Source organism: Leptonotus elevatus, chromosome 9, assembly GCF_054856555.1.
Source record: "Leptonotus elevatus isolate MCC_2025b chromosome 9, RoL_Lele_1.0, whole genome shotgun sequence".
Taxonomy (NCBI): Eukaryota; Metazoa; Chordata; class Actinopteri; order Syngnathiformes; family Syngnathidae; genus Leptonotus; species Leptonotus elevatus.
The window spans coordinates 6,996,179-7,019,786 of record NC_141247.1 but is presented as its reverse complement, the minus strand read 5'-3'; the positions used below and the strand labels follow the sequence as shown (position 1 = coordinate 7,019,786).

General features: G+C 39.7%; 3 protein-coding genes across 4 annotated transcripts; 1 reads left to right on the top strand and 2 right to left on the bottom strand.

Annotated features, from left to right (window-relative positions):
- Nucleotides 1-176: 176 nt before the first annotated feature.
- Nucleotides 177-2,875, bottom strand: LOC147168233 (uncharacterized). 2 transcript variants are annotated; one of them, XM_086085265.1, is made up of 3 exons: nt 2,718-2,875; nt 1,764-2,071; nt 177-1,637 (listed from the first exon to the last, which is right to left on the bottom strand). In XM_086085265.1, exons 2-3 carry the CDS (start codon nt 1,888-1,890, stop codon nt 952-954), a joined length of 813 nt encoding a protein of 270 aa, XP_085941391.1. In that variant the 5' UTR covers nt 1,891-2,071; nt 2,718-2,875; the 3' UTR covers nt 177-951. The 2 variants fall into 2 exon arrangements, with proteins under 2 accessions (XP_085941391.1, XP_085941390.1); XM_086085264.1 differs by having other exon boundaries at nt 1,764-2,875.
- Nucleotides 2,876-5,452: 2,577 nt separating this feature from the next.
- sh3bgrl (SH3 domain binding glutamate-rich protein like) lies at nt 5,453-18,768 on the bottom strand. Its single transcript, XM_086085268.1, has 4 exons — nt 18,521-18,768; nt 6,815-7,000; nt 6,498-6,578; nt 5,453-6,204 (listed from the first exon to the last, which is right to left on the bottom strand). The coding sequence occupies exons 1-4, from the start codon at nt 18,563-18,565 to the stop codon at nt 6,169-6,171; spliced, it is 348 nt and encodes a 115-aa protein (XP_085941394.1). The 5' UTR covers nt 18,566-18,768; the 3' UTR covers nt 5,453-6,168.
- Nucleotides 18,769-19,579: 811 nt separating this feature from the next.
- Nucleotides 19,580-23,187, top strand: hmgn6 (high mobility group nucleosome binding domain 6). The gene is made up of 6 exons (XM_086085900.1): nt 19,580-19,733; nt 20,682-20,708; nt 20,852-20,881; nt 22,020-22,070; nt 22,145-22,264; nt 22,343-23,187. The coding sequence occupies exons 1-6, from the start codon at nt 19,719-19,721 to the stop codon at nt 22,388-22,390; spliced, it is 291 nt and encodes a 96-aa protein (XP_085942026.1). The 5' UTR covers nt 19,580-19,718; the 3' UTR covers nt 22,391-23,187.
- Nucleotides 23,188-23,608: the final 421 nt, after the last annotated feature.

Genomic DNA, 23,608 nt, shown 5'->3' with positions numbered 1-23,608 from the left:
ATACACGAGTTAGGTGAAGGGTTGTTCCGGAACACAAGTAAACAACAGCATCAAGAGCTCAGCAGGAAGGTCAGGGATAATGTTTTTATAGCATGGTTACATGATTTAAAAAAAAAAAGGCCTAAGATTTTGAGTTCGGAGGTGGGTCACTCTCCCGGAGGCATTGGAGTCCGATCAGGCAGGTTTTTGAGGTAGTGGGATATCATGCTATTGTCCAATTTACTGAGGATGGTGAACAGATCTGATGGAGTTGACAGAAACTGCAGGACAAACCTTTGATAGGTAAAATTGATAGGTGGGGGACATTGTTTGAAGTTCACTTTGTACATTGTTTTATAAATTCATAAACACTCCTTTATATTCAAACATATACAGTATATATTGCCAAACTTGCAAACTTCCAAACAGTTTGAGTAACATAGACCTCCTAACTGCAGACCACACAATAAAACCAATGAGCAAAAAAAAAAGTTTTAAAATGGATTATAACAAATTACATTCATATACACAATTCCTTTAGATGTAACTTTTTAAAGCATGTTGATTTTGATGAATGTACTGATTTTTAACATAAATCTGACTTTCTTATGTACATGTTTGGTCCTAACACTCAGGAATCAATCTCAGATTTGTCTAGGCTCCTTCAAAAAACATACAAACAAACAAAAACATTATTTATCCCTACGCTATGAAATTTATTATTATTATTAAATGTCCGATTTGTAATGACAGGTTTAGTCATCGATTAGAGCTAGTGATGTCGTGCAAAAATCTACCAGCAGGTGTCATATGCAAGCAGCTGAAGTTAATTCACGTTACCAACAGTGAGCAAAATTTCTAATTTCATTTCAACAAAACACATTGTACTCCTTGATTTTATTGATGGATGAAAAAATCAAACAACAGCTCTGTTTTTAATGCATGCAACAACTAGCATGCCAAATGCTTTCATTATGGATCCTCAGAAATACGAAGGATGGGTGTGCTAAAGTTGGATGAACATGGAGCTAAATTTTGGGTAGTAAGCTGACTTATCTTCTTGCCACCTTCTCCTCCAGGTCCCTTTTCCAGACTGGACTCTAGTGAATCTGGGCCGTGCTGAAGGTTGTTCGGTTGCAGAGGAGGCACCAGGCCATGCAGGAGGCTGTTCCCCAGGTTGGAGTTGCATCGAGCCAGGTTATCAGTCAGGTGCTGCAGATATACCTCATCGAGCTTTTTCTCCAGAAGTCCATTCAGCAATGAGTTAGACATGGGCTCTAACTGTGAAGCCGGCAGACCCAAGCTAGTGTTTCCCCCGTCACACATAACTAGATGGCCCTGGTCTGGAAGTGACAGGAGAGGCTGGTGAAGTAACTGCTGTTGTTCTGCACTCTCTGATCGCGTCAGAGAACAAGACTCAGTGTAAAGATCTTGCTGAGTGGCGCTGGTTCTGAGAAGGTTTGAGGAGATGAAGCCAGAGTCGGCCACCTGCAGATCAGGATAATGTTCCAAGAGGCTGCAAGCGCCTGAGTAGAGTGTCTGGTCTGTTTCCAGGGTTTGAACAGGTGAAGACCTGGGGATAGAAAGGCCTGCGGCAGCTAGAGGTGCTTCTCGCAATCCTTGAGAGAGTCTGGAGCCAGGATCTTCCTGGTCTAGACCTGGACCACACACACGATACACATACAATAAGACAGTTTTTAGTTTGTGTCAGGCTGTGGGATCAGTCCACAACAAGGTCTATTTCACATTGCAGCCGCTCGTTGAGCGTTGGAAATGCCACTCACCTCTTTGTTGAATATCTGTCTGAGGAGTCATCGAGCTTGTCTGCAACTCGTGTCCCATGGAAACCGCAGCATCCTTTTTGTAGTCCTCCTTGTAATGCAACAAACTCAAAAAACCTTCTCCTAGCATGACTCACAATTAATCTTGCCGTTTTCGCTTTTTAATCTGAGTCTTGTTTTGTTGCCAGTCGTTAGCTCTTGGAGGAGCTCTTCTAGGTGAAATGTGACTGCGGATGTAAATGTGGAGCTCTACTGGCCTGTGTCACTTCTCCAACAGAGAAGTGACCCCTCCACCCACTCAACTTACTTCCCTTATTAAGAATGAAAAAGAAAATAAGAAAAGAGAAGAAGGTAAATTCCATTTCATAATGAGCAATGAAAAACACTCTTGAGGGTAAATGACACACAGCTCGAGTGTTCAATGGCAACATTCACACGAATTTGATCTCTTGTTGACCACAACACTACATTTGTGACCTGATATATACTTGTAGTGGCTATTATCTTGTTGCAAATCAGATGAATAATCTGAAATTTCTTCACAAAAATAATTGCAAATACAACAATATGAGTCGGTGCTTTCATTTACACGTGCAGCGTACACATCAGAGTGGCTTTACCATTCCTAAAACGACTTGCTAAGATCTAGAAATTATTTTGAATTGACATAAATTTACACATCCATCTGGAAATCCTAACAACCTCAACTGACACCATAAATACTCAATTGACTTCTCAGAAAAAGGGTGAACTTGTCCCCCTGCCTTGTAAATGAAGACAAAAAAATACACAGAAGTTGTGGCAGTACTTGAATAAAAACATAAAAGGCTTCTGTCAAAGCAATCTCTTTTGAACTGAAGCTGCTATTCCGTCTGCAAATAATTCGACAGGAGGTATCCACATGTACACAGATCTGTATTCTCCAGCAGCATTTTATATGAAGTACAGTAGACTTACCTTACCATCGTTTAGCCTTCACATATGCATGACTTATTTCTCTCATTACTGTTTTTTATTATTATTGTTTTTTGGGGGAACAATCTTGGTATTACCTTATTTGCATTTATCTTATCATATCTTGTTTAACTTTCAGTTTGTAAACTTCTTAGGCCCAGACGTCTCTCTGTAACCTTGCCAGCAAGCTGAATTCTCGCGGTATTTGTGAGTTCACAAACTCGGGAGAATACATCTTGTACCGTTCCCGCTAATACGTTTGCAGCCGACCTTTTTTAGGTCGGACCAATCAGGCGTTGTTTAGGGCGGGACGAAACCAATAAGTGTTGATAGCGCGGGGGAAACAAACAAACCTAACAGACGAATGGACGCTGCAATTAATTCTGTTCTCGCAGAATTACTCACCGTTGCCTTGTTGAATTTGAACATTTTTATCTGGTAAAGATATTCGTGCCCCCCCCCCCCCCCCCCCCCCCTAAGACGAGACGGAAGACGGCATTTTCATCCGTTGTCTTGATTGGTCAAAACAAAGGTGCAAGGATGCCGTATTGTCCAGTCAGCAAGTCCCTCCTTTCCCGAACAGATCTGCCGAGTAAAGTTCCAGATTGATAATGTGAATAAATCACAATTATCAATCTGGCTTGTGAGGTTAGTCTCTCTGTGTTCATTGTGTTTCTTGATATTACTATATATATTACCTACATTATATTATACTATCCATTCATTAATTCCTGGACTAACTATGAATGCAAACTGGGAAGCTTAAAATGAACTAGTTCAGTTCATATTTACATTTTTTTTTTAACTAAGTTCATCGGTTTACAAATGAATGAGTTCATAGTTCTTCTTTCTATTTTTTTCTTCTTTTTTTTTTTTTACTTATACAGTACTTTAAATAAATCTTTAAAAATCGAAATATCTTTTTTTTAGTACCATTTCGCATGCATTTTTATTTTATTTTTTTACAGTAGTGTACCTATTTAATACAATCTATATAGGTTTGAACATTGAAAATGTTTAAACAAGAGAGAAATGTGAGAAAATGTAAATGCCTCGATGAGAAAAATGTATATAAACTGTGTGGTGAGGGGTTTTAGAGCCTTAAAACATTTATAATAAATGTAAAACATAAATCTAATTACTTGGCGGAGTTCATTCATTGCGTTTATTTTTTGGAACCTAACCCCAGCGGAAAACGAGGGAACACTGTATTGCACACTGAAAGCATGATGTGAGCATTTTAAAATAAAATTATAGAAAACAAATACAGACGGTTCCTGTGCATTGGCGTCTTTGGGGCAGTGTGGTACACACCTTACAATGCGATAGAAGGTCACATTTGAGCTCGGTTAATATAACTCATTTTTCACAGATTAGGGAAAACATTTGCCTTTGAGTAGTCTTATCTTACCTTTGTCCAAAGTGTTTGTGAATATCTGTTAATTGAAAAGAGTATCACTCCCGAAGTTGATGCTCATTTCCTGTTAGCATTTGAATGGTATCCTCCATTGACTTTAGCATTAGATACTATAAACGAAGCATGTTTTGTATTTCAATATACAATGTGTGTATTTCTTCTTGTTGCACATTTACGCTTAGGGACGGCAGAACCACGCGCACTCCGCGTTTGCTACACAAACAACACACAGCTCGGCTGTGAATTATATCGGGCAAGCATGCGTCGCATTTTGAAGACGTATGTGCCTTGCGATGCTCGTCGCCGCTGGGGTTGCCAGATAATGGCATTTCACGCCAAATTAAAGCACATTTACGGTGTCTTTATCTCTGGTTTTCTTAAGAAGAGAAAACCTGGCAACCTGGATACAAAATTAACTGCGTTCAAAGCCGTTCATTTGTCCCAGAATGAGCTCATTCACAGAAACATTCACGAAGCAAAAATGCACTACGCTCAGTTCACGTTTGCCCAAAATATGAACAAGCTCATGAACGTTCATTGAACTCGTTCAGATACAACACTGCTTGTGAGACAAATAAAGTTGTCTGAATCTGAATCATCAGGTGTCAAATTTTGAGCAGGAGCCAATTTTGCTGTGTCATTGAAATGGTTGACAGTTTGTCCTCCGGTGGATAAAATCAGCACCAACAGTTACTTCAATTGAAAAATTACAGATATGGCAATGTGTTTTAGCCCTACTGGCCGGATAGGACATTGTGACAGGCCGCTTCTAGCCCTCGGGCCTTAAGTTTGACACCACTGAGACATAGGCATTGTGTTGTTCATCAAAATACATTCATTATTCTTCATTTTAATAGTCTATTTTCATTTTAGTGAGATATTTTGGAAAATTCTATGCTTCCGATTTTGTGTAAAGACTTTTCTGTTCCAGCATGACTGTAGCGTAGTGCATAAAGCAAGTCCACCAGGACGTCATTTCATGAGTTTGGTGTGATCTGGTGATTCCAGAGAAAGTGCTGTGAGAAAGGTGGAGTTCGAATGCAAATACAAAATAAGTTAAATATCCGTATTACCTTATGAGAGTCCCTCGTTGCAGTATGCCAAGTATGGTAAGCTTTTTACTTTTTTTTAAATTTGAACTGAAATTGCTGCTGAACCATTCCAGTTGTAAGCATCCACGTGAAAATGAAGCCTAGATGTTTTCATTTGAAATATAAGACCTAAGCAAAAGATTGTCCACATTTTTAACGGTTAAACTCAATAATGATAAGTGTCTTGTCCTTTATCAAACTTTAAGCAAAAAAAAGACTAGGAAGACACATTTTTAGTTCAGCATTTTATTTTTGTTTCGGGAAGTTAACTAACATTCTCCAACACAATATAAAACAGGAGGTTTACATAACATCTGTTCTACTCATAAAAAAAAAATAAAAAAATCACAAAAAATCAAACAGCACATCACAATGTCACATCTGTCGCTGTCTCAAGTCTCATTGTTAAACATATATTCTCTTGTAGAAAAAGGTTGCTGTTAAAAAAGCTTTAAGACAGTTTGAAGGAAGGATACATACACATAAAAAAAAAATGGGACTGAAATGCTCCTGAAGAAGGTGCTGCACTTTTGGCAATAACAGAACAGACAGGAGCACAAAATGGAAATGTTTCTGTAATTCAAGAAGATTTAAGACCTTTTAATAATCAACGTCACGATGAGTCTGGCATGCACATTATATTGTGCACAAGGATGTCTTGAGGCTACTTTGCACATCTTTTAATCATGCTAAATGGATGACTGACTTGAGATTGGACTAATAGGCTAGCAGGCTGAGGTTAAGGTAGGTTGAGGAAGCACTTGCAGAGTCTTGTTAAGCGGAATTTGGGTTTCTTTTGTTGTACTTCATTTCACAATAACTGACAAGGCACAGTTAATGACAGAACTGTAAAAACTTGAAAAATGAAGAGTAACATTTTTCACATATATTTTTTTAACGTATTCCTCTCAGTCTGAGTGTGGTCCTCAAACAGAAAAGGTGAATGCTACTGTTGTGCTTTCTTCAGCTGAGCCTCAGCCTCCTGCAAAGTAACACAAATGGAAAGTAAGGAAGGATGTGGTGTTAGATAGAGTGTGATATTAAAACTGGTTATGTATTAAATATCCCCTGCTACACAAAAGAGGAAACCCCTTCTATGTTTCTATGGTAAAACAGACATTCCGTCATTGGCTATTAAGACAGAAGGGAGGCGCCATTGTGCAGCAGAGAGAAGCACATGAGCCATGTTTGTGTGGCATGACAGAAAAATGTGGAATTAAATTATTGTGGGCGGTAAGAAAACAAGGCAGTTATGATGGGTTGCTAAAATGTTACCTTTGAGCCCGGGGGAGCAGTCAGACCGAGGAATGCATACACAGCGTTGTCCTCTCTGGCATCGAAGAAAGCCTCGTAGTTCTGAGAAGCCAGGAAAGAGAAGGAAAGACAACTTTAGAGACGTGTGCTCCCCCAAAAAAACTAACTCTCCTCCAAAGAATGATAACTTAAAAGTAAAAAAGTAAAATATATAGAAAATAAATGCATTTATAAAAGAGCATGCTGTTAATACAGTAGATAGACAGACAGACAGACGTGTACCACAGTGTACTAGTTCCCATCATGCTAATAATTCGAATCATTTGCTTCTATCTCACCCCACAATATTTGCTTTCATTAAATATCTGTGGCGGAAGAGGGTGCCCTGTGGCCGGCCGTGACTCCTCGGGAACGTTTTCTCGCATCCACTTCCGGTTGGCCTCGTTGGCTGCGATGTCACACTCCTCAAACCCGATCTTATTGGCTGCCAGGAAGCCCATCACATCCTGCTGCTGCTTTTTAATCTGTGGGTGGGTGGGTGGTGAAGAGGAAGTTGTCAGTTAGTCATGTGTCAACTGTGAGGAGCCATTTGAGGAAACACAGCTTGGTTTCACACAACCGTCATGGAGCTGCAAAAAAACAAAACAAAACAAAAAAAGATCCACACTTCCTCCTTGCTGTGATACACAAAACACACATGAAAAACGTTCACTGTGTGGTAAGGAACGCTAACATATTTAAAATATTGTGAGAGAAAAAAACTCAAAAACTACACGTAGCGTACTACTCGACTGTTTGTGCCTATACTTTTCGGTCGGGTTTCCAAATAAGGAGATAGTAATTGCTTTAGCAGAGATTAACCATATCATGTTGAGCATTCGCTTTTTGAAGCGTTGTGTACGGCCACTGGCCAGTGACAAAGACGCCTCACTTTGCGAAGGTCTACACCCGGACGATAAACAAGGTAATTTGTTAAAATGTATATTTACGTTTCTAGAATAATTATTTACACATTCATACTTTTGGGTATTTTTTTTGTACAAGTATCTAAGTTGATATGTCGAATCTGTTGTTCTCTGTCATTCACTAGCATTTACCTTAAATATGCTAGCATTTGATTGGTTAGTGTTAGTCAGCTGATAGGGGATCAGGAAGTGTGTTGTCGCTCTAGCTGCGGTGAATGACGAGTAAAGTTTTCATTTAAGAATGAATGTCTCCATCCTGCCTTTTCATTTTATAAACAGCGTTCCATTAACCACCAACAAATCTTCACATGATTAGACTATAGCTACGCTACGTGTATTTCTCGTAAGTTTCTGAGTTTTTTTCTCGCAATTTTGCCACTTTCTAAAGTGGCAAATTTGCAAGTTTTTTTTCTCGGAATATTGCCCCCGCCCTCTTAAAAATATATGTTTGTACGTGGCCCTAATACGCCGTCTTACTTGAGAGCTCAATATTTGAAAAAATAAAATACAAATCTCTTCTCTCTCTTTAATTATGGTGTTTTTTTGTTTTTATCAGAGGATTGATGAAACTAAATTACTAAATTACTCACTTCTAAATTACACTTAAGAAAAAAAAAGGTCAGGGAATATCCCATTATATATTAGTGATGATCCTGATATTGGCGTATAACAGTGGTGTCCAAACTATGGCCCGCGGCCCAACTGTGGCCTGCCACCCCTTTTTAAGCAACCCGCAGCATATACTAAAAATGCCATCTGCTACTAATAAATGTTTTTGCATTTTTAAATATGCAAATATGCAAATTAACTATTTACATTTAAACAGGTAACATATCTTACTGTGCTAAAGAAAGAACATTTTTACAAGCAAGAATTGGTTCCTCCTATTAACTATTTTACTTTTCGAAAGCTGTTAAGGTATCAGTTTTTCCAAAAACATTCTAATATCTAAACAATACGCAATTGCTTGATTGACTGATGTTTGATGTGCTTGATAAATTAAAGTAAAAAATGTCAACGTAGCCTTGGCATCCGCAGATTTTTCGGTTTGTGGCCCTCGAAGAAAAATCTTTGGACACCCCTGGCGTAGATAAAGTAATTCATTTTTTTAACATTTACATGCCTTCATTAAAAATGTCCATAGCGTTCCAATTCACACCAGGAGGGAGCTTGCTAGCAAATAGATCTAGATATAGAAATAGATGTAGAACAGGGGTGGGCAAACTCGGGCCTCGAGGGCCCGAGTCCTGCAGGTTTTGGAGGTTTCCCTTCCAACACAAGCTGATTCCAAACAGCAAGATCGTTATCAGGCTTATGCAGGGCTTGTTGATGAGCTGACCATGTATTAGCTGTGTTGGAGAAGGGAATCATCCAAAACCTGCAAGACTCCAGCCCTTGAGGGCCGTGTATGCCCACCCCTGATCTAGAATGTCACTCAGTGTGCTACACTGAGTGACATTTTAGTTTTGATTTTATCTGCCTGCATATTGAAATGCACTGAAAAATCAAGAAAGTCTCAGTAGCAATACATTTTGCATAGTGATGGGCGAGTACCAATACCGGGTATCGATATCGGGCCGATGCCAGGACACATTTCACGGTATCGGTACTCGCGACTAGTGTTGTTCTGTTTTTTGGCCCCCGATACCGATTCCGACACCCAGTTTTGCAGTATCGGCCGATGCCGATATCTAGTTTGTTTTGGGGGGGTTTCAACATGAAAAAGCTGCCCTACCATTGGTTCACAGCATTCAAGGGCCAATAAGATATCTTGGCTCGGCTTGCAGCAAACACGTCACACTCTAGTGAATGTTGTGCACAAAGACACAAGATGCTGCCTCCAAAGTCCTATATCAGCGTCGGAAATAATGGTATCGGCATGTTACTTGTTAATAGTTGATGACGATACCGCTGTTTTAATGCATTATCGGGGGCCTCTCCCGATACTGGCATCGGTACTGGAACAACACTACTCATGACGGATATCAATACTGGTATCGGCCCCCGCTCTTGTAGCCGTTTTTCGGGCAGGAACTAAAGGCTGAATTAGTTATTTTGCATTTATTGACCGCCACAGGGGATGTCGGTAAGAGAGCACATAAGTATTCAGTTGCATGCAACAATTGAATTAGCTCTGAAGTGCAGACAGAACATTGTATATTATATAGTATATCGTCATTGACTGCTATGAGATGAATGACGAACGGAGAACGTGAAACAGGAAACGGAAATACAGAGCAGCCTTCCAAATGAATAGCATGGATTTCAAAACAAGATATAATTAAACATCACACACTAAACAGCTTGAGGAATTCTTCACATGGTAGATATTACTAAATTACTTGAAGCACTTTGCATTGAATTAAATTCTTTGCACTTCACTGTATTCCTTAAATGGAATTTGTACAACCACATATTTTGATTGGGACTTTTTTGCTGGCCACTGGATTATTTGTTTCATTTTATTTATCTATGTTTTTAAATTTATTTGATTGTGTGCTCTATGCAAATTACTTTTATGAGCAAATTAAAAAAAATGCCATTAATTTCATGCAATTTTAAGGAAATTTGCTATAGTCTGCTTTCTTTTTTTTTTTAATTTATCTGTCATTGTTTTTGGGGGGAAATTTTATGTATCATAAGTACTAATGGTATCGGCACTTGGTATCAGTATCGCTGGGTACTGAAGATTTGAGTATCAGTATCGTTTAAAAAAAAAGTGGTATCGAACATCCCTAATTTTGCATGCATTTAACGTTTAAAGGAAATGAATATAGCTATATGCATCTTAAATCAATTTCTTATGATTTAACATAAAATGGGTGTGTCTCTAGAAGCATACAAAAGTGTATCACACACCCGATTTAACAAAACCTATACCACTGATTTGTATGAATATTTTTATTATACTAGATGCAAGAAATGTTTTAAGAGAATAAGCAGGCCCTTGGAGTTAGAGAGGAGGATGCAGAAGATAGACTTCAATGGAAAAGGATGACATGCTGTGGTGACCCAAAACGGGACAAGCTGAAAACGAAAGAAGCATTCTGTTGAATTGGAGAGTGTATTTTAGCCCTGCCTCTTACATGGATGTGTGTTTGAGCGCATTGTCCAATAGGGCCTTGATGGGTGCATGTAAGAGTGCGGATGGCCCTACAAGGCCAGACGGAAACAAACGCTCCTCTGGGTCTTGAGAGGAGGTAACCAGTCAAACAAGAACCAAATAAGGCCTGCAGCAAGTTGACACATACACACACGCACACACACTCACTCACCCTCAGCTGCGCAATGCTAACCAGTATCATGGCAAAGGACTACAGGATTGTATGAGTGATAATGGGGGAGATAGTATCGTGCTTTCCTTTAATATTTGCCTAGCGCACTAAACAATTTGGTGGCTGAAAGTCAAACAAATGTTATGCCTGCCGGCTGCTGGGACAATGTCTACCTAGTGGCGCAGGTAGTATAACAGTTTGATCAGGGCACAGGCAGATTCTGTGCTCAGCGGACATGTGTGGTGGAGTTATTGTATTTCAATCATAAATCAATTATTATTACAAAATATCATTTTTATGCATATTTTTACACTCTAAAAACAGTTGAGTAAAAATAACCCAACTATGGGTAAAAAATGGACCGATCCTCTACTTGGGTCATTTTGACCCAACTTTGAGTCAAGAAATGGGTCTTTTAGTGTAAAACAACTCATAAATATTGGTTAGATCCTTTACTTGGGTAAAAAATTGGGTCATTTTGTATAAAACAACCCAGAAAGTTGGGTCAAATTGACCCATAAAGTGGATCGGTTTTTAGAGTGTAAAATCACCATCCTGGCCGCGGCACAGCTACGGGAAGGGTGAGGGGGTCACAAATGGACATGAAAGATTGGGGTTGAAGTCTCCAAGTGCCTAATTCACAGATCTTTAATCTCCTGGCCAACTTTATATCATCCGTCCAAGGAGGTCTGCTTGCAGTTCGTTACAAAAAAAAAATCTACTTTGTCTCAACAGTTTCTACTTCTTTACTACTACATCTTTGCTAACCTAAAAATGTGGTGTTGCGTAGTTTTGTATCGTTTAAGCCAGTGGTTCTCAACCGCGGTCCTCTAGTACCCCTATCCAGCCTATTTTCCATGTCTCCCACAAGCAACACGATCAGCTAATCAGCAAGCTCTGCATGAAGCCTGATAACGATCCTTCAGCTGTGTTGGCTGGGGAGAGGCTGGATAGGGGTTCTCGAGGACCGGGGCTGAGAAACAGTGGTTTAAGCTGTGTGTACCAGTTCCAGATGAGAAAAAAACGGAAATGTTGATCTCTTGGGTCATATTCCTCTTGTTGACGTACCCAAATGCTTTCAGGGGTCAGAATTTTTTTTTTAAATGGCCTCAGTGTTCCAATACTTTTAGACGGGAGTATATAATGCTGAGAATGTTAAAGTGAGAGTCCTGACTCAGTGTCTAGTCTGCTGTTTTAAATAATTAATTTCCATAAACGATGTTGCCTTGCACAATATAGCTAGATAGCTCTGCAAATAGCACTGAGAATGGGCCCATGGAAAAGTAGCACCCACATTGTATTGTTTGTCTAGAAATGGATCATGTGTTTCTAATACCCAGAGAATGAAGACTGCTGATGCAGGTCATTCCGCTCATGCCAAACACATTTTTGTATAAAGCCTTCTACATTTTTAAGGGAAAGTGCCTGGATTTAGTGAACAACAATTATACATTCATGTTTGGTATCCTAAGCAAATCAATAACAACAATGAGTAATAAAAAGGTTAAAGTACCACTGATTACCACCTGCTGCATCTTTAATATGTTATTCATGGAGAAGTCGACCCACAAAAATTGAAGCCCCATTAGTCTAAACACGGTATTATGATTATTATTTGTATTTGAATTAAGGAAAAAAATCTAACCATTTTTATCCATCTCAGGGGCCGGCCATTTTGCAACTTGCTGTCAACTTAAATGACATCACAGTTGCTCAGGCCTCAGGTAGCAACCAATCATCTGTTTTATAAGGCTGAGCTGTGATTGGTATACTATTGACGTGTGTCCAGATTCATGGGCTGTGTCCTCCAAAAGCCAAATTTGAAGGCCACATGATGTACCGTAACTGCCTCAACCGTATGCCGCCTGTCTAACTTCACAAAGCCTTCAAATCTGGCCTTCATTCCCATATAGATGGGCCCTGAGCAAAGGCTGCTTCAAAGTAGTGCTAATTTCGTCAACAAAAACTAAAAAAAGAATACTTTCGTCAACACACATTTTTCACCAGACTAAAACTAGACTAGACTAAAACGCTCATTAATAACTGGGACTAAATCAGTATATAATTTCAGCGACTAATGAAGACGAGACAAAAATGTACTTAAGAAAAATTTGACTAAAATCTATGGGCATTTTAGTTCATGAACAAAAACAAGACGAAAATTTTATGATTTTGTCAAATCTTGTCTCTGCTAATCTGTCACTACAAACCCCTTTTCAAATCTGCAGTTAGCCAGTGCAACATGCAAAATGGGGCAGACAGGAGATGGATTCACAGTGAACAGTGAAGTAAATTATAGTTATAATGTAACAATAATCCAACAACTATAACGTTCCAACAATAATGTTAATCCGACTGCTAACTAATGCTGGCTAATTTACTAGCTCATAGGATGAAACCATCGTAGCCACTTGTTGATCTACTGAAATTGAGTGTCAAGTTGTTTTGCATCAAAAAGATGAGAGAAAATTTTATGTGAAATAGTTTTAGATCTGAAATGTTCAACATTATCTGCTGACAAAAAATATACAGGGGTGAAATGATTGTCTTGACTAAAACTAGACTAAAACGTTGACAGTTTTTGTTGACTAGAACTAGGTAAATAAAACTATGTTTTCCCGGACTAAAATGAAGACCTAAAATGCTAGATTTCTAGTCGACTAAAAATGGGATGAGGTTGACTAACTATGTTAAAAACTAACAAGCGTGATTGAAACTGGACTAAAGCTGAGACTAAATTTAAATATGGCTGATAAAATTAACAATACTTTGGAGCACATTTTTGTAGCCTGCATTGCTCCGATCTTCTACGCCGCTCTTCTTCTGTGCATGTGTTCCCTGTTTCCAGTGGAGCATTCTGCTTTGATTATTAATTAATTAATTATTTTTTGTGTAGCGAAGCTCTAAAAACCTTGAAGACGGAACTTTTACTAGTTTTATGTGTTTCCATCGGACGACTCTGCTCTCATTGCAGGGCAATTATTTGCGCCTAACCAAATTCGCCACGGTTTATGCTTTCCATGGAGGCTGCATGAGGAGGGGCCTTTGAAAGACCCATCTTGCAAATTTGGACACAGCTGTACGCCGGCCTGCCGACAGACATGCTGACTGACTGAACTGAGATATGCTTGAAATGCAAATGCACACTGAGGCAATCCAATCTGGTGCGCACATGGCCATTTTTAGTATACATGCACACCTGTGCAACACTTATGTGCACCCCTGAAAATAATCACCGAAAACACTTTGGACTTATGAAGCATTTATATGCACAGTTAAGGCCCTTTCACAGTACTCAACTTCAATTCGGTATTTGGTGCTACACTAATATGTACTGTTTAGTCGAACTTATAGTCTTCAATTAACCTAACATGCATCTTTTTGGAATATGGAATTTAGTATATTCAGAACTGTGAGGGAGACTGAGAACCACTAGGCTGCCTGTGAACTCCTCTAGTTCATAAAATTTCTCATTTAGCATAAGGACTAAGCATTGGGAAAAGAGTAGAATAGGATAGAACTGAACAATAAGGTCAGTTGTTTATGTTGTTGTTTTTTTACATCTCAAAACAGTTCATACTTAACTACAATGTAATACAATAATACGATTTTGTACAGCTCTCCAGGTCTTATTTTTTATATACAGTATAGCCTTGTGAAAATAATCCTCTTTGGGTTACAAATGACATCATCATAATCATTGTTATCATCACCAGCATTTGAGTGCTGTGTTGTCAAGGAAGTGAAATTAGATTCAGGTCCGATCAATCCCTAAAAAAAGGTCAGTCATTAACTGCAGCCAGACAAGAGCAGGGATTGATTACATTAACTGTATCCAGTACAAGCGTCAATAGCCCACAATGCAATGAGGCTGAGTGTCAACTTACATTTAGTTCAAATACTAAACAGAAATCTAAAAATTCTTCACACAAAAAAATGCAAATACTTATGAAACAAACAGACACAGATGTTTGTTTTCAGAAGGCAGGAAACCCCCAAGTCAAGCCACTGGATATATATGTATGTGAGTATTACAGTGATAATAGTTTGGCCTTGATTAAAGGAAATGTGATTTGTGCTGAAAACAGAGGCTTGCTGGAGGTTTGACAGCAACAGTAGCCTCCACCCAAGCCTGAGCTCCGTCAGCATTGCAACACACTTACAAAAGAACAGCTTTGGCTAGGCTCCCTCAGAAGCCTACAACTGACCTATTGCACGTTGTCTGACCTACAAAGTCTGGGAAGAAAACAAGAGGTAGGAAGACAAACTAGATGTACTAAATATGTTACCGCATTCACCGTTACAACCTTATCTCGCTGGCAATAAGGAAAACGTGTGTGGCTACAGTAGTTTGTACTAGGGACTAGGCAGTAAAGATAGCAGGAAATTACTTAAAATCTCTATCAAACAATGACATGTGTTATGAGTGTTTATGATACAGTATATAATAAAAAAAAAACTAATTCTAAGGACTAGGATGACCTCATCTTCTCCAACAAGTCTTTTGAGCCACAAACATACTGTGGTAGAAAAATGATGTCACTTTATAGAGAGGCCACCTTTTGTCTGGGTTCAGGGGTAATATAAGTTGTTCCCCAATACATACATAAAGGTAACAGCCAAACTACACAAGCCTGTGGTCATGTTTGTTAGCTTATTTGATGAAATCTACAATAGTCACCAAAGGTGGGTTAAAAGTCTATGTAGGCGCATTACTTCTGACACGGGCAGTGCAGTGCCATGAAACAAAAAAAAAACATATAAACCACAAGACTCATCTTACTTTTGAAAATATAAATTTTTGAAAGCTGTGTCTCGTTACATCTGACATAAATGTAACAGAGTTCCAGAAAAAAGAACATCATACCAGCAATCAAACATTGTGGGGGAAGTGTGATGGTCTGGGGCTGCTTTGCTTCTACAGAACCTGGATGATTTACTGTGAGTGACGGAACCATGTATCCTGCTGTTTACCAGAACAGCCGGAGGAAAAATTGACTTCAATCTGAAGGGCACTTGGGTTCTGCAGCAGGACAATGATCCAAAACACACCAGCAACCTGACATAGACAAAGTATGGTCTGCGGGCCACATCTGGCCCATCTTCTGTCTCTGACCAACCTATGCAGTCTTTATGAAGCTGTACTTTTGTTTTGTTTGCATGTTTGTGGATTTTCTCATTCATTCAGGTTATTTCTTTCACATGGCATTGACTGATCCAGTTGTCTTAGAAGACATTGCACCTCTTATCTGAAAGGCTTCATCAGTTCATGCAGCAAGGCTTGGTTCGAACTGACCAGCCTGAGTTGGTGAGGAAAACTACTTAAGCTCCAATTTGGAGGCACACCCCACCACCAAGAATGGTATTATTCTTTTGGGGTGCAAAACGACCATCAAGGGACTTTTTACGTTTTGTCTTCTTCATGATTCATTTTTGGACTGGTGCAACTTATACTTAAGAGCAACTCCGAAAAATATGTAGAAATATAGTCAATTCTAAACATTTGGAGCAGGGCAGCGTTTCATTACTCACGGTTTATTTTATTTTATTTTTTACTTTTCACAAATAGCGGGGATTTAGTGTAGTTTGCTTATGTAATAATTAACATAGGTGTTTTTTTGTTTTTTTTAACGTTTCATTTGTGTTGTTTCAGTAGACATGGGTGTGTATACTTGTGTGTGTATGTTTTTCGATGACGTCAAGATTGCATTGACGTCATCGAAAAACATACACATTTAGGCTGGACTCAAATTGGCAAGTAACTGCAACGTATCAGATTTAAAAAAAATTTTTTTTTTAGAAGAGGTCTAATTCCAATATAAAAACATGCAATTTCATAACCTGGCCATAGCCAGATTGATATTGTGAATCACTCAAGGGAGTTCTCCACAATATCAATCTGGGACTTCTCCACAGTGATTTGCTCGGGAAAGGCGGGACATTCTGTATAATACTTTGAGCTGATTGGACGATGCGGCATTGCGCACGTTTGTTTTTGACCAATCACGGCCACGGATGAAAATGCATTTTTCTTCATATTTATGCTACAGCACTATATTTAAATCTTGTTAGACTCTACAGATGTGTCTAATGAAGTGGTTCTAAGTATGGTAGTACTGATTAGGCTATCATTAAATGATATAAGCTAAAATACACAATCTAAAGACAAAATATACTTTGTGGCCTTGGAAAATGCCCGACAACCATCCGATTTATGCAGACAAATAATTTGAAAACTCCGTAACTCACACACGAACAAGAGTTGTCCTTGTATTTGAGCTGTTCTCTCTATCTCTATTAGCAAATGTCAACTATGCCACATGGAATGACATTTTTATTGCATTAACCCGTGGGCAGTGTATCATTTTGAAATGGCTTGGTCAACTCAGAACCATCAAATAGCCCAAAACTGGTCACAATACTTGGTGACAAATGAAGTCAGCCATTCAGATACTTTCATATCACGTATACTCTAAACAAGGACAATTTCCCATCAAACAGTCGAAAATGTCTAGGGAAAGTCAATTAAGCTGTAATGTGAGCTGATATACCAGACCAGGCTTGTAATGGCACATTCATCAGGCTCCGTTGCTCCCGATTGCTAAAACAGATCAGAATCAAGGCTGATATAGCAAGCGTGTCTCTGAGTTGTTGACTGGCTCTGTCCTTTTAGACCACCGAAGTCTTCACCAATCATTTACTGTAATGGTAATAAAGCCATTTAAGCACTGCCGGCTGAAAAGAAAGGGACTCTATGTCACTGTGAGTGTTGAATGAAAGTACACAATCTTAAGGTGATGTTAACCTCATAACAAAGGCATGTTAGTTTAGTAAACTGAAAAGATTACAACAATGAATGACACTCATTGGCCACATTAGGACATCCGATTGGATCCTTTTTGAATGCTAATATTACAGGAATGTCCTGTTTTATGACACTGCAGAAAAGTAGAAATAATTTAACAACACTGTGACTCTACTTGTAGTTTGTGATGGAAGTAAAGTGCCCTGTATCACTGTGCGGGGTATGTTATCTTATGTTATGGCACTTCATGTAACTAAATTAGGAAATAAAAACATTGCCAACGTGTCTCAATATGATGAAGCGCAGTTCAACTCTCTGCATTACAATAATAAACATATAGTGTAGTTGTAGAAAGACCTCGGTGGTAATGTTAATCAAACATAAACATTTGTGAAAGTCGGGGTTTGAGACACAGCTCTTGTGTGATTGCACCCGTGGATGTGTGTTCACTTTAATCAGAGGTACTACCCAAGATAAATTTTTAATGTACAAAATAAGGTGTCACTCCTAGATGTCTAAAATGCCTTAAACTTTCTGCAGCTGCACTTTTATAAAGGCCCTGGAGAGTTGCATCACCATCATTCCTTTCCACTCTGCAAAATTGGCATGCCTGAAACTAAACACCCTCGGTTCCTAAGCAAATCCGAACCATTCCAAGCAAGCAGAGAATGTGCAGCAAATGTTTGGTAATCGCTAGCATTTCCTGTTTTCTAGCCTGGTTTTAGCTGCCATCAACATCACTTGTCAGTAAACACAATAACCAAAACCACAGCAGCATGTTGTACGTTGTACTCTAACAACTCTCCTGTAGCACAGCTAAAGAAGTGTACAGAATATCCAAAACATGACAGGTCATGTAACAGGGCCAGACATTTCCATACTAATACACATTCCGAGTTCAAGCAAAGTTCAGCTGCCCTCCTATTGGTTTTTGAGAGCAGGGGATGCTGCAAATAGCCACATATCACAACAAAGATGTAACATTCTCTCATCCCTTACCGAAGTGGACCCAGAGGAGGACGCTATGTACACTTTGATCACCATGGTCAATCCCGGATGCAAGCGTTTGCTGCTCTGGCTCTTTTGGAGGCAGGTTGGTGTGCAGGAATTGTTGAGAGAGCGAGAGAAAACCGACTAAGTTCTCAGGTTTGATCCTCTGGTACAAACAGACTGCCTGCACAAACACTCCTACTCTACTGCACTGGATGGAGCTTTGCATTCCTTCTCCGCCTCTCCTGGCCTCCCCGCCCCTTTTAGTCCCTCTCGAGAGATTCTGGTTAGTGAGAAGTGCACAGCTCGAGTCGCAGAGAGACACGTAACCGCAGAAAGGCAAATAATAAAAGGTGGCGAGACTGTGCTTGACTGCCTGGCTGAACCGTCTTCACCTCATTGTTCTCTTTGCGTTACAACGCGCACATGTGTCAAACAGAAAATAAAGCGAACGAATGAGTTGCCATGCATAGAACCCGCCGCTAATGAGTTTTTTTTGTCTTTTTTGTCTGCGTGTGGTTGTGCACTAGACAGCAGTGAGAAGCGAGGGCAGCCATGTTCAAGAGACGTGCTCAGTGGGCCCCCTGCAGGCGTCTGGAGCAGACGACGCACTCCTTTCCACTCAAATGAATTTAGGAAAGCCGAAACAAAAAAAATGTGTCCACGAGGAGAAGAGTGGGCGCCATATTGGACTCAATCACGAATACAGTTCACGACAAAAATCGCCCTTTGTCGGTGGATGTCGGTTTGATTTGTTTTATTTAGAAAAATCAACAAGAAAGCGCGGCTTTTACGTTGCATGTTTCCACCGGTGGGGGGCTCGAACACGGCGGCTTTCCCGTGAATCCCTCCCTCCCCTTGAACAATCACTACACATGTATTCGGCCAACATGTCCTCGAATCCTTTCATTCTCACAGGCGTCCTCCCATCTCCCCCTGTAAGAAGAAGCCATTCGTGCAGAGCCCCTAACCATCACCGGCTCCAAAATTCCAAGTGTTCCGCAGCCATGAATGGCGACACGCAATTGGCTGGCCAAGCTGTCAATCCAGCGCTTAGCCGCACCCCTCCCCCCATTCAACCACTCGCCTCTCTGTTTCTGTGTGTTTACTACACTGGCGAGCATAGGAGAGACACTCGTCTTCACATGCACTGAGAACAACTGTTTTTTTTGAGTTGTGTTTGCATTAAAACATCCAAGAGATCAACATGCCCAGGAGAAAGGTGAGTGATCTAAAACACGTAAAAATACTTAGAGGGATACAGGGAGCGCGAATGCAATGCAAACGTGCGCGAGACATTCCTCTGAGACATTACTTAATTATAACGCAATGTATAGTGTTCGGATGTAATCGGCAATTTTTCCCAGTTTTCTAAAAATAATGTGGATTTTTTGTGTGTTGGAATGAACATTTTCCCGCGCTGATACGGTCTGTAATGGTGCAAGCCGCCGCGGTCCGTTATGTAGCTCGAAGTCTGTGGCTCTCCATGCAGTTAAAGCACAAGCAGCAGCAGCCATGCTTTGCAGCTCTTGTCCACCTTCGTCGGCGAGCCAGCCGAGAACAAACGGCCAGCTTATCGTCGTTTGCCCGCCAAACCGCTCCAAAGTAGCGCCAGAAAATACTACGGTGACTTTACTTTGCGTTTTGGCCGCAAAATCCGACATTCGCCGTCGCGTTTGAATACAATTTTATATTTTCTCTCTTTGTTCGTAGTCCCAAATGGCTGCGGTGGCGGCGCTGTGCCTGCGGGTGGCGCCTGTGAGGCTAAGCGAGGTCCCTCCCCCCCTCTCTGAGACTCCCGCGCCAGCTTTCAAATCTGAGCTGCATGCATTGAATGGGAGGCAGACATGGGGGAGTGAAAGGGACAAGCGAGGCCGGGGCCCTCCAAATGTGTCCCCAGAGGCCCGCATGCTCAACTTCTCGTAGCCCCTCTCGCCCACCACGCTTTGCCGCCATATTTCCTAGCCCCAAACGGTTTAAAGCAGCTCTATTTGTCACACTTTCATGTTTTTGGATGATATGAAAAAGTTTTTTCAACACCTCTGTTGTTAATCATATTAAGTGCACAAGTCGTTTGGTGGAACTTTATTGTACTTATAATCACAAATTAAGCTTTTAATAATGTCATTTTCATGCTTCTGTGTTTAACTGTTGTTTTTCTGTTTTGCAGAGACAAGAAACAGAGGACAAGGAGGAGGTAAGTGTTTAAAATGTTAAATTGTACTTTATATGCAAATGTATACAAATAATGCACTTTAAATGTAATTTTATATTTGTCATCTGCACACTGTCCCAAGATTATAAAGCAGCATGATTAAAATAACCTGTGTTCTGTTACAGCCCAAGAGGAGATCAGCACGGTTATCAGAGGTAAGAGAACCAAAGTAGAAATAATGTTTTCATTAAATAATATGGCTAATTAACTTGAGATAAACGACACTTAAATAAATACAGGCAAACATCTAATTCGATGAAAACAGGCAGTTTTACAGGCAAAACTTTTATTTTTCTAATTAATTTGAGTGTACATTAATCGTTCATAAATACCATTGTAGTCGAAACGGTAAATATAAACCGTTCAAACTGCTGGGTTAAAAATAACCCAATATGGGTTGAAAACAGTTCAATGTGAGTTAAAACTTTATTTTTTAACGCAGCAGTTTTAAGAGTAATTTACATTAAGCTTAAAAAGTTATAATTAAATAATTTTAACAAAATTAACAATTTATTTGAACCACAATAGCTTGTAGAAGCACAGGCTGTCATCTCAAAGCTAAAAAAATGCATTTTTATCAAATATTATACACTTTTACATTCAGAAGTTTAAAAAAAGTTTCCAACAAAGGTTAGTGGTTCATATTCTTTAACTACAGAATAATATGAAACCTGAGCATAAATGGGGTTGTGGCATTAGCCAGCATTGTTTTAGATAAGTATGCTTCTTTTAAAAAAAAAAAAGAAAAAGAAGTCATCTAATGTTCATAATAGAATACTTTCACATTACATTCAAAAGCTCAGACAACAATTAGGAGCGCAAAACCAACCGTGGTTGTAGAAATTTGATACTAAACCCTACTCGCGTATCTTTATAATGGATATTTATTTAATTTGCTGCTTTTAGATTTTGGTGAGTTTTAAAAAAGTAATCAAAGGCAAAACAATGTTGTTGTTTTTTAATCGACTTATTTATTTTACAAACCTCCGTGGGACAGTAATTTGGAGCCCTATCGCATGATTTGATAAGAGCAGCACACAAAAGGGCTCAACATATTTGGCAGCTTGCCTTAAAGTAACCCAATACTCTTAACATCTTAGTTTTGCATATTATAAACATTTCTAAAATCCTTCTTACTGAATGAACTGTTACAATATAATAAAGGAACGTGAAACTGAGATAGCAATTGCTTTTAAAAGTTGTATCCTGGGACCTAGTGTGCCCATGCAAAAATAATCTGGAAAATGACCAAAAAACACCTGTTTGAGTTATTTTTATTTCTGTTCGTGTCAGCTGAAGCCGGCCACATCTAAAGTGGAACCAAAGGTTAAGAAGGCAGCAAAGGTAGGAAAGTGCACACCGCCATCCACCATTTGAATATGAATCCACTTAAGTGCTTATCTTGCTGCCTTTCTCAGAAAGAGAAGGCTGTGAATGATAAGAAGGAAGACAAGAAGACCAAGAAGACAAAGGAGAACGCCGAGGCAGAGGCCAATGAAGAAAACCACTCTGAGAATGGAGAGGCCAAGACCAATGAGGTGAGCGGATGCCCCGGCTGTGGATTTGGAAAGCCGAAATGATGGCGTTGACCTTACTTGCTGTGTTGTGTCCCTCAGGTGGAGGAAGCACCCGAGGAGGCCAAGGAGGAGGCCAAGTCAGAGTAGCACCACTGCCCTAGCGTTCCTCCTCTACAACCCCTCCCCTTGAATCTCCCTTCTCAAGTCTCTCACATGGTTTCCCTCCAAGGCGTATTGTTAACAGAGGAATATTTTTATCAATGATTTTATAAGTATCCGTACAGATTTTTAGCACAAAAAGCAAAGCTGATTATGGAGCACCTTGCAGATTTGCAGTGGTCATATCAAGTGTCTGCAAGCAAGACAAACACACTAAAATCTTTTTTAAATGGCATTTCGTGATTGTTAAAGCCTTGTTTGGTGTAGAAAGTGTCCCCTGCCGGATTGGTTCTGTCGTGACTTGTGTATTCCTGTGCTTTTCCTCCCTCCACCTCCTCTGCAGATTAGACCCTCCTCTCCCGCAGTTCAGCTTCCTATCCATGTTTTATTAACGGTTCAGCCATGTCGTCATGGCTGTTTCTTTTAGATCTCTTAATGTGCAGTGAGTTCCCTTTTGCTTGTGTCACATGATCTTTTTTTCCTCATTGAAAATGTGTTTTTCAAAGTAATTAAGCGCATTGCCCATAAGAAAGAGGAAGACGAACGTGCGAAACATTCCTGGAACAGTGATGCCTCCGACCTGTGTCCGAGACGACCCTGCGTTTTGAGCAAGATGAAAAAAACAGCTCCTCCGCCATCCACGCTGTCATGTCAGCTTATTTTTTAAACGGTTGTGTTTTTAAATAATTTGAATTTGGAAATCACTCACAAACGCAGGTGTCGGGTCCCTCCCCTATGTTCTGAAATTCTCTTAATAAAAACAAGTCCTGGGAATTTTCCTCGAAGCATGTGTCCGAAGACTGATTTTTTTTATTGCATATATAACATACAAATCGTGTGAATGAAAAATGTCAAATGCATCAACGTAACACATCAAAATATTAAGATGTGTTTACAGCTACACCGAAATAAACAATCACAAAAATAATGATGCCTAATTAATAATGAGTCTGGCCTGATCAAGGTCGTTCATTCTGGCACGCTTCTGTCATCTGAAAGTCAGCATCTCCCCCTTAGTCTTCACATGTTCACATACAACTCTGCATGAGTCCCTATGTGAGTACCATGACCCAGATGCACTATTATATTATTTCTATACAATCTTCCTCCACATTTAGCTCAGTCTCTATTGAGACCTACATGCAAGCAGAATCATGAAAGATACATGGTGTTGTTAAGCTAACCCATTCTCTTGGTTCAGTGGAT

Coding starts and splice junctions, on each gene's coding strand:
- LOC147168233 (XM_086085264.1), bottom strand. CDS start 1,890: ATGCTAGGAGAAGGTTTTTTGAGTTTGTTGCATTACAAGGAGGACTAC. Junction 1,638..1,763: donor GACAGATATTCAACAAAGAG/GTGAGTGGCATT, acceptor TGTGTGGTCCAG/GTCTAGACCAGGAAGATCCT.
- sh3bgrl (XM_086085268.1), bottom strand. CDS start 18,565: ATGGTGATCAAAGTGTACATAGCGTCCTCCTCTGGGTCCACTTCG. Junction 6,579..6,814: donor ATGAAAGCAAATATTGTGGG/GTGAGATAGAAG, acceptor CTGGCTTCTCAG/AACTACGAGGCTTTCTTCGA. Junction 6,205..6,497: donor CTGCTCCCCCGGGCTCAAAG/GTAACATTTTAG, acceptor GTTACTTTGCAG/GAGGCTGAGGCTCAGCTGAA.
- hmgn6 (XM_086085900.1), top strand. Junction 20,882..22,019: donor GATCAGCACGGTTATCAGAG/GTAAGAGAACCA, acceptor TGTTCGTGTCAG/CTGAAGCCGGCCACATCTAA. Junction 22,071..22,144: donor AGGTTAAGAAGGCAGCAAAG/GTAGGAAAGTGC, acceptor TGCCTTTCTCAG/AAAGAGAAGGCTGTGAATGA.